At 41.7% G+C, this 15,054-nt stretch overlaps 1 protein-coding gene across 1 annotated transcript in view; it reads left to right on the top strand.

The window, feature by feature from the left end:
- Positions 1 to 15,054, top strand: part of VPS41 (VPS41 subunit of HOPS complex) — a 110,752-nt gene that overhangs the window by 58,946 nt on the left and 36,752 nt on the right. The window contains exons 8-11 of the mRNA XM_053359612.1: positions 5,054 to 5,173; positions 7,590 to 7,736; positions 9,048 to 9,114; positions 13,488 to 13,585. Of these exons, the coding sequence (XP_053215587.1) occupies positions 5,054 to 5,173; positions 7,590 to 7,736; positions 9,048 to 9,114; positions 13,488 to 13,585 (432 nt within the window). The remainder of the gene's footprint in view (positions 1 to 5,053; positions 5,174 to 7,589; positions 7,737 to 9,047; positions 9,115 to 13,487; positions 13,586 to 15,054) is intronic.

The raw sequence follows: 15,054 nt of genomic DNA, 5'->3' as shown, positions 1-15,054 counted from the left end.
GCTGCCCTGAGATAAAACTAATTTCCTAATTAAAACAAATGTCTAAGTAAATTGTATACAAGCTCTTACAATGCAAGTCAGTGTTTTAATTTCCACTGTCTTCGAAGAGAATCAAACTGTGTTAATACTACTACAGAGTAAGGAAAACTGTTCCTGTTGACATGTGTGCTTTAATAATGAAGAAAGTATAAACAAACAGAACTTTACAAATATTAATATTTGTGGTTTTGGATGACTACTTGCCCCTTTGGCAGAACTTTGAATTTAAATTAGTTTGAAGTAACTCAAGTACAAACATTGGATCTATTTTCATTTAGTATTTTATTTTGGATGTTTGTCATTATTATGTTATGCAAAATAGGGGCATTTGATATTCTGAAACTGGGTCCATGTCTGGAATTTGTTTTGAATTTCATAAGGCATTTGAATTTGTATAGGTTATGGTTTATAGAGTGAAATGTAACTTTCAGATCTGCCCATCAGAATGTGCTAAAATTATTGAGAAGTTAAAATGATTAAAATCCTCTATTTATTCCACAATAAATATGTGGTTCTCTAGTAATTTCACCAGAAGTAAATAAGTGTCTCTGATGAGTGAGTTGACCAGACATCCCAGGAAGGAGTAATATACCTATTTATTTTTATTTACTAAATTTGTGTACCGACTTTCATCCAGATATCTCATGGCAGCTCAGAACATAAAGATACAAAATAAAACACTCAAAATACGTTATAATATAGGTGAATCTAAAACTCCGAAACAAGTCCACTTTTTCCTCCACATTGCTTATTGGCTCCATTAGATGGAAGTGAAAAGCGTAAGTGTATAGTGCCAACTACAAGTCTTGTTGACTTAAATAGCACTTTGCTTATTCCATTCCATTTTAAAATAAAATTGAAATTGGGCATAGTGTTCCTGAAAAGTTTAATAAATTCTTCATAATACTAGTCCTTCTCTTAGAAAGGTTAAACGTATTGAGATAAAGACCTCTTTTTTTAAGAAAACAAAAAAACTTCATTCTATTTCCATGCTACTGCACTAGAGAAGACCCCAGATACAGCTGTAGAAAGTTTGATGGAGGCAGTGCTACCCCCAGGGTAAAGGTAAAGGACCCCTGACCATTAGGTCCAGTCGTGGCCGACTGGGGTTGCGGTGCTCATCTTGCTTTACTGGCCGAGGGAGCCGCTGTTTGTCCACAGACAGCTTCTGGCCAGCATGACTAAGCCGCTTCTGGAGAACTAGAGCAGCGCACGGAAACGCTGTTTACTTTCCCGTTGGAGCGGTACCTATTTATCTACTTGCACTCTTTTTTTTTTAATAAATATTTTATTAAGGATTTTCTTGTTTTAGAGAAGTGTAGTGCCTCGTTTTTTTTTTCATGTAATATTTTTACAAATCCGTTTCATTTGTTGAGGCATTAGGGGGAGAAGAAAAAAAAAACGAAAAAAGAAAGGGGGGGTGGAGAGAGGGAAGATGGATGGGGGTGGGGTCGGGTGGCGGTGTTTCTATTATGTTTAATGTATGTAGTTTGGTGTCAGCGTTGCTTGTGTTTTTCACTTGTGTTCCTTTGGTGGTGAGAGAGGTTGGGGTTGGCCTAGGGTGTGATTGTTTGCTTGTGATTGGCTGTGATGATCTTTGTTTTTGTGTGTGAGTGAGGTGGGTGGGTGTTTTGGATCAGGTTAGCCATATTGATTTGTATGCTGTTGGTGGATTATTGTCATTGTCCTGTTGGGCTGTGTATGTGATAAAGGGGAGCCATACCGGGGTGAAGGCGTCTTCTTCTGTTTGTCCCCGTGTCAGTTTCAGTTTATTAGTTAATTTTTCTAGTAGGGCTGTTTCCCATACTATTTGGTACCATTGGTCCATGCTTACTCCTGACAGGTCTCTCCAGTGTCTGGTTATGGTGTTTCTGGCTGCTGAAAGCAGGTGGGTTATGAGTTCTTTGTGGTGTAAATGGGCATTGTTGTCTTGGAAGATGTTTAGTAGGGCCAATTCTGGGGTGATGTCTATTACTTGCTTAGTTATTTTACATATTTCTTGTATGGCTGTTGTCCAGAATAGTTGGATTTTGGGACACTCCCACCACATGTGGAGGTATGTGCCTGTGGAGGCGCACCCTCTCCATCTACTTGCACTCTGACGTGCTTTCAAACTGCTAGGTTGGCAGGAGCAGGGACCGAGCAACAGGAGCTCACCCCGTCGCGGGGATTCAAACCGCTGACCTTCTGATCTGCAAGTCCTGGGCTCTGTGGTTTAACCCACAGCGCCACCTGCATCCCTAACCCCAGGGTAGCCAGTCCCAAAGTGGGACATGGGGGTTGGAACTGGGTTGGCTATGGATCTGACCTGTTGAATTCTAAGTAGGGCCAGCTCCGAGGGAGAGGGGGCTGTTTTGGGTCCTTCTGCTGCATCAACATGTAGGTGGCACAGCAAAAAAGACTGCCTTTCATTCAGGCCAGGCAAATCTGCAACCAGTTAGGGTTGCTCTTCCCAATCACAAGAGATAATTAATAATTTCTCAGCATATGGATTATCAGTGACTGACCTAAGACTACACACAGTCTCTCAAGCAAGTTCAAGACTGCTTATAGATAATATTTAAACACACACACACACACACACACACACACACTGATATTAGACATCCCCATTAGACGGATTCAAGATATTACAAAGAAAAATAGCAACGCTGTATACCTTAGCTTCCACTACTATGGAAATACCACATCACGCGAAAGAAATCATCAGTTCTGCTGGTGCATAAATGATTTGCCTTCCTAATTCACTGCCCTATCCAGTCCACAATCCATTTAATCAAATGCATTGATTTAAGCTGAAATCCTATTATCAGAGGCCAGCTGTGGGGTCATTGGTTGTTGCCGGTGGGTTAGCGCTTGCACTAGTTCTCCTCCCCACCCATGGGGGCCTGTGATAAGCTTCATGGTTTAGGCCTGACGCCACCAGTAGTTTGCTGTAGGCGGGGGAAAGTGTGTTTTGGGTTGTATCAGGATAGGATCCTTGGCCCCCTCATTCCTCTGCCATTGCTCCCCAGAAGGACTCCTTAGCTATGAGAAGGGAAAGTAAAATATATAATTGGCAACCAAAAAAAAATAAGGAAAAGACGTCTCCTGCCCTCACTGGAGCAAAGCAGAAGGGCTTAGGAAGCTGAGGTCTATCTGCCGCAGAATTTCTCCACCGTACATTTGCTGTGTTAGTTTCAGTGGAGTGAATTTAGCTCTGCTGAAGTCAATGGGATTCAGCTAGTTTTAATTACTGGTGTCCCAAAACTGTGGTGTAATTTGGAATGCGAGCTTCTGTTTTCCGTGGCAGGTGGTTGTTGCCATTTCCACCACGTTCCCTCAGTTTTATTTGCAGTGACCAATTCTGAAGTTTGTTTCTGAACTGTTTCAGCTGGAATATCTGTCCTTTGGTACCATCTTGTGGCTGCATATATAATAGGCACGTTGTATTCATCTGGGCCAAAAAGCCCTTTTAAGCAGTTGAGTAATAGCTGTTTTATATAAAATTTCTTTATGTCTCCCCCCGCAAAAGGGCCAACGTCCAGCGGAAGGGGGTTACACAAACAAGGTGTAATAGATATCCCAGGAATCTTGCTTTTCCCTACTTTTCCCTTTCTTGTAGCCTGACAACCACTTTTTTAAGTTTTGAGGATAAAAAAGAAGTCTGTTTTTTTGTAGAGTAGTGATCGTCATCCTTTACGAGTATGAGGACCCTTTTTTAACCCCCCACCCTTTTTTGCAAACTCCTACAAGCTGACTCTTGTAGTTTTAGGCTCTGTTAATAGCTTTTTTTGTCTTCTCCCTCTGACTACTCATCTTTGTCCCACCACCACTGCCCAGGCGCTGAGCCTTCTTCCTTTGTGGTTTCCAGCTCTTTCCTCCCACCATTCCTGTTTCCAACCAGTTTGTGACAGTAAGTGTGCATTGCTAGACGAGGAGCGTGACTTTCAAAGCTCAGCAGACCCCAGCCAAGGACCTGTGCTCCACAGCTTGTAAACCGCTGCTGTAGAGAAAAGCCTTTTGTATGAAACAGGGACTTGATATAAATAACCAATTGGTAGGGCGCCCAATTTGCACATTTCTCTCCCATAAAAAGGAAAGGGAAAGAAGACCGTGTGAGCTGGAAACCTGCACAATCAGGTATCAATAGAGGAACACAAGCATTATATGTGAGGCTTATAATTAGTTGAGGAGAGAGGGTGCATTTGTTGTCTACTCTGTGAAGAGGTGAGAATAACCATGACTCTTTGGGTTGTATCCAATGGGGGCTTTAGACCAGCAGAAAGTACTTGTGCTCACGCACAGTGAGACACCTGATTTTTGGTGAGTTCCCACTGCCTTTTGCAGATGGTTGCCGATACCCAACAGCAAGCTGCTCCTGATGTACCTGTATGTCAGGAGGGGCTAAGCTGTGGCCCTCCTTATGTTTCTGGACCTAACTGCCATCCATCCCTGACCATTTGGCTGAGGCTGAAGCGTTGTGTGCCTCTTCCCCTTTCCTTCATGTTTGCAAGGAAGTTACTGGAAGCTTCCATTCAACCAGCTGTGGTTTCTGGGTAAACAATGCTAAGTTGTTAACACTGGTTTTTGAAACAAGTCAACTTCAAACCGTGATTAATAAACCTGGATGGTTGTACTAACTACAGTTTCTAGTTCATTGTAACGGGAAACCATAGCTGCTTGAAAATTGAAGTGAATGGTTCCAATCTCCTCGTAGCCATAGTGAAGGAAGATTTGGTACAAAACATTAAAGGAGGGCTCCACATTATATGAGAAGCATGCCTGTGGTTTTAAATCTGTTATTCTACCACTTACTGTACACTGGAAAACGTTTTGTTTGTTCTTCATACCAATTTTTGAGTTGGAACTAACTTGGTTGTAAATTAGAAGCTTTTCTCTCTTTTTTGCTGTGTCCATTTTGTATTAAATCTCATATGAACGAATGAGTAAAATGACAAAAGTAAAAAAAGATTCCTTTTGTACCTGTCTTTTATCAAAAGCGCTGTAAATTCTTGTGATTCCGTTTTCCTAGTTGTTTTTATATGAAAAGTCATGGATGAACAGATGGAAACCTTCCGTTTTACATGAAGGAGAGGGAAATATCAGAAATGTTAAATGGAGAGGAAACCTGATTGCTTGGGCCAATAATATGGTAGGTATTTCAGAGTTAGCTGTTTTCATTATGTGAATGGGTAAATTTCTAAATTGCCATTGCACTGGATCTCTTGATATGTTTAATTTTTCTTGATGTACAGTGTTTCAAAATCTCTCTTATATTCCCATCTCTTTTCCAATGCCCAAGTGGCCACAAGTTAACATTTCATGCATTAAGATAACCATATGTTTAATTCCATTAAAAACAGGAGTCAGAAAATAGCAACCTAAAATGTAGCAAGACACAAAGGTCACAAGGGAAGCGCCTACTTCAAATTGTTCCCCTCCATTATCTACCCTGAGCCCACAAGAATAGCTTTGGTCATAATCTTTAATCCGTATGTAAATAATGATATTGACAGAGGACATTCAAGAGATTAAATCACAAAGAACAGCAGAATGAGCCCTGATTGAAGCCCTGTTCAGGCATTCAAAGAATGCATGTGGGGACATAGAGGGAAAGCAGGGGTGTTCACACCAACACTTCCCCAATATCTCCATCCCCGCCATGTCTGCTCATGGCGTTCCCCCTTTGGCAAAGGGGTTCTTTGGGAGCCCAACTGAACACACTCAGAATCCTCCCCACAATTACAAACCTAACAAAAGTAGTCATAAACAATAAATGCAACGCATCAAAAAGCGCGCAGCCATAACGGAACAATTTCCACACAAATCATTATAATACCTAAAAATAAAGACACAGAAATTGAATACCAAGAGCAGCAGCAGCAACAAAAAAACACCCCCTAAACAATACCCAGTGCCCAACAACACCTTCTGCCTCAATGCTCAACATTTGGGGGTGGAGCCAGAGGAGATGGGAAGGTTTGGGGTGAAGCTGTGAGATGAATATACCTCCGTGCCACTGATGCTGCCGACACGTCCTTCTCACTCATGTTGATTGTCTGCCTGAAGATTGCTACAGCTACAGCTACAACTACTACTATATTGCATTTTCTACACATTTGTACTCATAGCAGTTTAGTGCTTTAATATTATTATTATTATTATTATTATTATTATTATTATTATTATTATTTCCCGGTTCAAAAACTGGGCTTAGGGCAGCTAACAACAAATTTAAAACACTTTAAGACACTTAATTATAAAAGCAGCATAAAATACGGTATAAAAACATGAATAACAATAAAATTCAAAAATCAATTAGATAATCACCAGGGCTAGCTGGCTGAATTAGTCCTCCTTGGGCCGGCGAGGGGGCCAGGGGAGAATTAGCTGTGGGGTCTCAGAGCGGGTGATCTTCATAAAGGGGGAGGGGGAAGGAAGAGAAGGGAAATAAAAGATCAGGCTGAATTCAAATTTTAGACTTCTTCCGTAACTGGCATTCTATAATTTTAGTTGGGTCCATTTCCCTGCAGGGATCCCTTAGCTTCCACTGAGTGCCAAGAGGCCTGTGAGTGAGAGAGGAGGACCAGACTCAGAACGCAAGAAGCTGCTTCTGCAAAACAACTCTCTCCCCCAAATTTCTTAAAGAAATGCGCCACTTCCAAGCACGGCTCCCCCTTAACTCTGTCCTCTAGGTGGAAGATCGCACCTCTTCCTTTTTTAAGCAAGACTGGAATGTAGTACACAAAAGCCTAGAAATTTAAAAGACAAATACGCAAATCGGGTTGTTGTTAACCACATTTGTTTTATTAAATCACAGGCAGTTCTTGAGTAAATGGGCTTAGTATCAGATTAAAGTGCTACTTCATAAATATATAGATATGTTGGGCCTTGTGGCTTCTGTGTGATGTGGTATTCTGCGTTCATCTCGAGGGAGGCTGCTGTTCAGCTGTCACATCTAAACCCAGTAGATCCTTGAAGAATATAGGCTTTAGTTGTGTCATTTTGAAGAGAAGGTGCCACTGGCAGAGACGGTGGCAAGAACCAGAATAAGATTTCACCACTGTATTTCCATAGCATAGCCAGAGATAGTCGAGGGGAAAGGTGCCTTCTGCAACAGGCACATGTATGAGATGCAAACAACTAATTTGTCATAATTTGTAAAATAAAAATAAATAAAAATTGAAGGGGTGGCGGATAAATAATCCTCTAAATTTTACAAAGAAGTGTTACAGCACATTTGGCTCTTGGCCGAAGATGTTTCTATGCATATGCAAGTCCTGATAGCACACTGCGCCTGCAGAGATTTAAGTTGTCACTGCCTGCCTGGCTTGCTCATTCATGTCCTTTCAAGCAAAATGATAGTTTGCTGTGGCAGAGACAGACCAGTGTGGGCAGTTTCCTTCATCTGGCTCTAGCACTTTGTACACAGTTGCCAGGATCCTTTTCTGCGCCTGCCAGTAGGCCTGTGCTGCCACCTTAGCATAACCTGTAATATGATATTTCTGGACCATGGTTTGCGTATGTGGTGCCACACTGAATTCTCTTGCTGTGTGTTAAACTTCCAGGGCGTGAAGATACTCGACGTGATTGCTAAGCAAAGAATCACCAACGTGCCCCGAGACGATATAAACCTGCGTCCTGATATGTATCCCTGCAGCCTTTGCTGGAAAGATAATTTAACACTGATTATTGGCTGGGGAAATTCAGTAAAGGTACAATTACCTGTCTTTGTAATAAATGCTTGCTGCTATCACAGACAAACAGAGGATTATTTCTGAAAAGCGAAGGCGATAGGGGTGGGGGAGAAGAGAATTTGATTTGACTACTGTGTGGCGAACTCCTGCTGCCATAGAAATGTCATTGGGCTGACCTTCATAAGAAGGAATAATGACAAATGCCCAGTGGTCAGACGGATTTCTCTGAGCGTGTGCAGTAGGCAAGGCTGTGGGCTGATCCTCCTTTCTTTGTCTTCAAGAGATGCATTCAGAGAGCTGTTAAAAGAGAGTCCTGAAATTCATTCGCTCTGCTTAGTCCAGGCAGGAAGTACTTAACATGGGCATTTGGGCAACAGTTTGTCATTAGTGGGGAGTGAAACCTGAAACTCGGATGCTGAATGCATGATTTATCAGAGACGTCATAAAGCAGCAGTCAAAATTCAGCTGTTGCCCTCCAAAAGAAGCTTTCTGTAAAGAAGTGTCAGCTGTTAATTTCTTATCCATAAGACAGAATGGAAAGCCAAAAGAAGATAATTAACTTTTTAGGACTGCTATCCTATACACACGTAGGTTGAAGTAAGTCTAATTTAAGTCATTGGGACTTACATCTAATTAGACACGTGCACTGTAAGAAGCATACAAATTAAAGCTTAAAAAAATAATAATCTTACACATTGTAAAGTTCTGGAAGTGTTTTTATAACTCATTTGTAAAAGTAGACATTTTCCAAGTTAGTAAAGAGTTTATTGATATAAATGGGGTTGGCATTTTGCTATTCATAATGTTAATGTGCAATTAGCAGCATGGAAATTAATCTGTAGTCAGAAAAATAACCAAGTTTTGTGGCGTCTTAAAGGCTACCAAATTTTTGATGGCATCAGATTTCCTAGACAAGAATCTTCTCAGATGCATCTGACGAAGGGGAGCAGTTGGTTGGCAGCCATCAGAGTGATGTAAAAGTTTGATTTGCTACAGCAGCTTAATGTAGCTGCTCATCTGGAATATGTGAAAGCACTAGTAAAATTACTGCCATGTTAGCTCAAACTTTTCTAGAATTCCATTCTCTCCTGAGATGCTTTCTTGCTTTATTTGTAGCTCTTTCCTGCATCTGTTTATTAAAATGCTATCTTGTAATCATCATGGTTGCAAGTTCTTGGGAGGCTTTGCCTATATATAGTCTGAATTAATTGTGGAATATAAATAAAATTATTATTATTATTATTATTATTATTATTATTATTAATGAACTCTCTCTATTTCTTAAGGTAACTAATCACAATTAACTAACATAATGTTTTTATTTTACAGATATGCTCAGTGAAAGAGCGACATGCCAGTGAAATGCGAGATCTGCCAAGTCGTTATGTGGAAATAGGTATTATTATGATATGTTTGTCATTAATTTGCAGAAAAGCTTTTTGCAAATAGCTGCTTAAAAATAATGTCATCTTTTTTGTTTTGTTTTAAATGTGAGCCTCATTTGCAGAAGCATAATTCAGTGCATGCAACGTTTCACTTGGGAATACTTTGTAGGGGTAGATTTAGGGCTGTGGTATTGCAAAGTATGGCAAATCGCTTCATTGAAAAAAATTAACCCCCCCCCCAAAAAAAAATAGCCTGAGGACAAAAGGAATATGACACTTTGGAATCTGTTTGGTCTTCTTTTGTTTGCTTCCTAAACAATGCCCTTCATTTCCTTTTACTTCCATCAGTGTTTACCCACCTGTGGTGATTTTTTGCTTTCATAGGAATAGTTTTGCAGTCACTTCAGCCAGGAAACAATACAATATTAAGATAGTATGTAATCTGCTAATGTAACTCTGTCATACTTACCTCCTTTTTTGTATATCTGTCTTTGGCTTTTGGGATTTATTTGTTCCTAAGGTGCCTGCTCTGAGTTGCAGGGGCGTGTTTTCTTTGTGTTTTGTGTTCATATGACCCGGAAAAACTGTGGACAAACGCCGGCTCCCTCGGCCTATAAAGTGAGATGAGCACCGCAACCCCAGAGTTGTTTGTGACTGGACTTAGCTGTCCGGGGTCCTTTACCTTTTTAAATAAAAAGTAATGTTCTCAAGTATCTTCTTGGTAGAAACCCTCTAATAGGCAAAAAAACAAAGGCAAACCCCACTAATCCTTCATGTAGTTGGTGTGGCCTGTGTGCTGCAGTGTCTGGAAGACTGGCTTTGGATGTTGTGCTTCTCTGACCGCATGTGTGGAAAGACATTGCTCTGCCTGACACGTGGCCATCTGATTCCCACCACTGTTTCAACTGCTGTCAGGAAGTGGTTCCATACACGTGGTCTTCCTGATGAGTGAACAATTGCAGTTGACTCAAGCATATGAGTGGATAACGGAGGCCGTTTAAGCATATTCTTTAGATTTGCCAAGAGAACGAGGGCGGGGAGAGCGCCGAAGAAGAGCAATGTTGTCATAAATCTGCCCAGACACATATTGTAAGGGTGGAGTATTTGTGGAGACAGCTTCTTTATCTTCCGTCTTCCAGCACAGAGTCTTCCTTACATATTTGAGGATCAGTGCTTTATCTCACTTAGCTTCTAACAATCCGTTTGAGATTTCCCATTCTGGTTTCAGTTCACAGCACTTCAGCTCCGTTGAATGCTCCGAGCATCTCTCCTTTAAACAGGGGCTGGATGAGGCTGGGGGGAAGGTTGTCATTTATCCACGTTGTAATAGAGACTAGAATGCCTTTTTGATATCATTTAGGGGCATCTTGCTTAACATTCTCGTGTCGTACCAGAACATCTCCTCCTGATTCATAGTCGTCTAAGCTTTTACTTGAGGCAGTTCATGATATATGATAATCTTCTTCAATGATACCAGATACCCCCAGTGACCAGTTGCGATTTTGTTATTGTTGACAAAATGTAGCCTATCAAGTGCATTGTGGACTGGCTCATATATGGCATTTGCTTGCCTGACTGGCCCTCCCAGGGGAGGAGTGTCTTTGGTGCGCACCCCTCCCCACTCCCATTTATTCAACTTTTTCATACCTTGTTTCGTATCACAACTGTAGCACTTCCTCTCCTCTCTTCTCCTCTCTGCAAGGATGCACATAAAGGTGCAAAATGTGTTTATGTAGGAACATAGGAAGCTGCCTTATAGTGAGTCTGTCCAACAGTCCGTCTAGCTCAGGATTACTGTATTTTTCGCTCCATAAGACGCACCTGACCATAAGACACACCTAGTTTTTAGAGGAGGAAAGGGGGAAAGCCCTTTTTTGGGGGGGGGGGTCAGCTCAAAGCTGTGCAGCTTCTTTTGCAAAGGGGAAAAACCCTGTTTTTTTGAGGATCAGCTCAAAGTTGTTGAGCTTACTTTGTAAAGGGAAAATATCCTGGTTTTATGGGGTTCAACTCACAGTTCTGCAGCTTCTTTAGGAAATGAAAGGGAGCCGTTTCTACAGTTTCCAGACAGATAATCTAATCAGCCAGTCCCATGTCGCTGGGGAAACAAACAGCCTCCGTCTGCAGAACATTCAACAATGGAGGCTTGGGCAAGGGGCTGGAGCCGGAAAGGGAGCCAGCGATCAACCGCACATTCCCTTCATAAGACGCACAGAGCTCCATAAGACGCACAGACATTTCCCCTTAATTTTAGGAGGAAAAAAGTGCATCTTACGGAGGGAAAAATACAGCAACTGGCAGAAGCCTTCCAGGGTTTCAGAAAAGGAGTTTTCCCCAGCCCTGCCGGAAGATTCCTGCGGCTGAATCCAGGACCTTCTGCATGCAGAAGCAGCTTCTCTGCCACAGAACCATGTCCCTTCCCTAGTTTTGTAGAGAGGCTACAAAAGTTGACAAATGATTTGGTGCAGAGCAGCCCTGTAGTTCAAGGGGTTTGCTATTCTAGAGTAAGGACCATCTTACATATTTTCAGGACCGATGGGTTCTTTTGCGCCGTTCACCTGGCCTCTTGGCCTTGGGTATCTTGGCCAGTTAATGATAGGAGGAGGGGTGCTGTGAGGGCTTTGCCCACCACCCTTCCCCTCTGTTGCTGGTAGCGACTGCAGTGTTCGGAATCCAGGTAATCAGAGCCACCTTACTCAGCTCCACCAATTGCTCCCCTTCATTTCTGCCCACTGTGTTTCCAAGCACAGGGTAAGCATGCACCAGAATAGTTTGATCGTTTAAATTATTTGCTAGTGAAGAAGATCCTCAGAACACAGTTGTGATGTCTTCCAACCATGGCTGGGAGACGCAGACGTGTGTGCATTCAAACCACGTAGCGGGCCTGTGGTAGTTTGTTAGGCGGAGAATATAAGACTAGGGTTGTGATTGCATTCACCATCTGCATGGGCTCTCTAGTATAGAAGTCAAGAAATTAGGCTCTTCCAGAGGTAGCTACCAGGGCAGAGCTGCCTCTCTTTCCCTCTGTCTAGACAGACTGTTGGAAACCTGACTATCCCGTCTTCACAGGGCAATGCTTTTGTTACAGTCCCTCTGTGTGACAGAGGGAGACTGATGCCCTAAGTCCTTCCTGCTACATCCCACAGCATCTGACAGTAGCTAATAATTCCCACTTAAAGTTAACCGTTGCACTTGAATTGTGTGTCTGATGCAGCACAAGTCTTATGGTGATAACAGTATATTCTGGTTTGGCATTATATAAATGTATTTTACACTGGCTCGCCGCTTTGTTCCGCAGGGGGTGGGGGAGATAGAAACCCTGAACGCTTGCCTTTTAAGTTTTGCTATCTCTAGAGCACAGTATTGGGAAGTACCGTTCCCTCGCCTTCTCATTCTTTCGTGGTGCTGCAGTAGTTCTCGTGGGACGAAAAGGAAAATATTTTCCTGCCTAAACTTTGTTAAGCATCTTTTGATTGGTGCTACAAGATAATGCTGGGTTTATGTCTAAGAAGATAAAACCTGGTCAGGTTTGACACTCTTAAAAGGTGGCATTAGGTGCAAAACTTGCTTGCCTTGCCTTTCTACATTTAGGAAAAAATGTCATAATTTCCACCTTTTATCTCTCCTTTTTCATTTTTCAATTCATTGATTGCCTTCTTCTTGATGCCTCCTATAAAAACTCTAGCAAAACTGCATCTGCCTAGCCAAGATGTGTGCTAGATGAGTGGATTTTATAGGTTCCGTTGATTATAGCAAAGCTGTATTTTGGTTGGGAAATACAGATACAGGATTTAGAAAGAACACAACTGGTTTTTAAAATTGAGAATCTGTATGTTATTAATGGAAGTTGTGGATATGCCAGTCCAGTCTGTCTCCTGGAGCTTCATCCACAGCGCACTTCTACCATGTGCTTTGTATTCATGCAAGTAGTATGTAAATTAATCAGAACAATTGAATGTATGAGTAGATTGTTACAGCTTCAACTCATGGTAGGTTTCCACAGTGGTCCCTCATTATTAATCATTGGACCAATCCAAAAAAATGGATGCTTCCTTTGCTTTCCAGTGAACTGTAGTTCCCTTACTGGGAAGACATTGGATTCCACTGTGCACACCCAGGATTTAAAAAGACTTGTGTGGTCCCAGTCATGACTCAAACGTGCACAACTTTTACCATCATAGAATTTGTAACAAACGAAACAACATGTAAAATGTTTAAAAGACAAATACTGATCTGTTTCTCTGCGAATTTCTTAGCATAACTCTTAGGATTACAAAATTCATTTGCCTGCTTCAGGGACTATGTCTCTGAATGGTGCTTTATGATGATAATACAACTCTTAGTTAAGGTCAATATTAAAGCCAGTTTCCTTTTTTTTGTTACTTAGTTTCCCAGTTCAACACTGAATTTTACATCAGTGGAATTGCACCTCTCTGTGACCAGCTTGTCATTCTTTCATATGTAAAGGAGATTTCAGAGAAAACTGTAAGTATTTTTCTGCACGCAAACTTCCAAGTGGACACACAAAAAAGTTGTGAGCCAGGCGTACAGGTTTGTTAGGTGGCCAAAAGGTACTTAAGCACTCAGATAGCAGTGTTCCACACCTGTTTGTTAGTTGGCCCCAATGTGCCCAGTGGGACTCGCCCTTGAGGGAAGTTCACAGAAAATTCCAGACTTATACCTCTCACCACTAGGAAATACGGGCACCAAGGCTAATGGAAACGAGTCCAAAATACCATGACAGTACCATGTTGGGGGGAAATGGGCTAGTAGTAACCAAAGGGATTAAAGTTGGGCGACAGACTGTTGCAGCTACTTCATTTTCCAGACAAAATAAAAAAATTCCTTCCAGTAGCACCTTAGAGACCAACAAAGTTTGTTGTTGGCATGAGCTTTCGTGTGCATGCACACTTCTTCAGATACACTGAAACAGAAGTCACCAGACCTTTATATATAGTGAGAGGGTGGGGAGGGGTATTACTCAGAAGGGGGGTGGGAATGGGTGATTGGCTGATAGGTGTGGTAAACCTGTTGATGACTGTTAAGGACGGCAATTGGTCTTGCAGGAAAAAGCAAGGAGTGAGATGGTTAAAATTGCTTTATCATGCATTACTGTATTTTAATATTTGGTTGGAAGCCACCCAGTGTGGCTGGGGAAGCCCAGCCAGATGGGCGGGGTATAAATAATTTATTATTATTATTATTATTATTATTATTATTATTATTATTGTTGTTGTTGTTGTTGTTGTTGTTGTTGTTGTTGTTGTTGTTGAATCCAATGTCTCTGTTCAGACCAGGTCTCTCCGTGGTTTTAAGTTTGGTAATAAGTTGCAATTCAGCAACGTCTCTTTCCAGTCTATTTCTGAAATTATTTTGTAATAAGACAGCTACTTTGAGATCTTGTATAGAATGTCCATTTTCCAGGTTGGGCTGCAGTTTTAGCTTTTGTGGTACCATAAACTCTTCACACTTAAAGCGGCTAAAGTCATATTTTTTTGGGGGGAGGGAGGTGTTTTGCCCACCTCATAGCAAACAACGGCTAGAATGCTGAAGAGCCAGAAGTTGTTCATTCCTCTGTGTTTGTTTTAAATCTTTAATCTTTTGGCACGTGTGTGAACAGGAATTAAGGCTAAATTGCAGAGTGCCGCCTTGACATTGCCCATGCTCTTAAATAAAGCCTGTAAAGATGATTGGCTGCAGGTCACTCGTGTCGCTGTGAGCGATGTGAGGAGAGCAGCTGTTTGGTCCTGTTGCCTCCGTTATATGTGTCCGGCTAGACAAAGGATATATTGGATCACCAGCTTTTCTCGAGAGTGAATCTCCAGAGTCTTCACGGCGCATTAGTTTAACAATACAAAATGAAAGAGAGGACGGGAAGGAAGAGGAGAAACCCTTGACGTTAGAGCATTAAGAGGGGCAGATGCTCTTGATCATCCCTTTGATAGCAAGCTGGC

The sequence above is a fragment of the Podarcis raffonei genome, chromosome 12, assembly GCF_027172205.1.
Source record: "Podarcis raffonei isolate rPodRaf1 chromosome 12, rPodRaf1.pri, whole genome shotgun sequence".
In the NCBI taxonomy this organism is placed as follows: Eukaryota; Metazoa; Chordata; class Lepidosauria; order Squamata; family Lacertidae; genus Podarcis; species Podarcis raffonei.
This window is presented reverse-complemented; position numbering and strand designations above follow the sequence as displayed.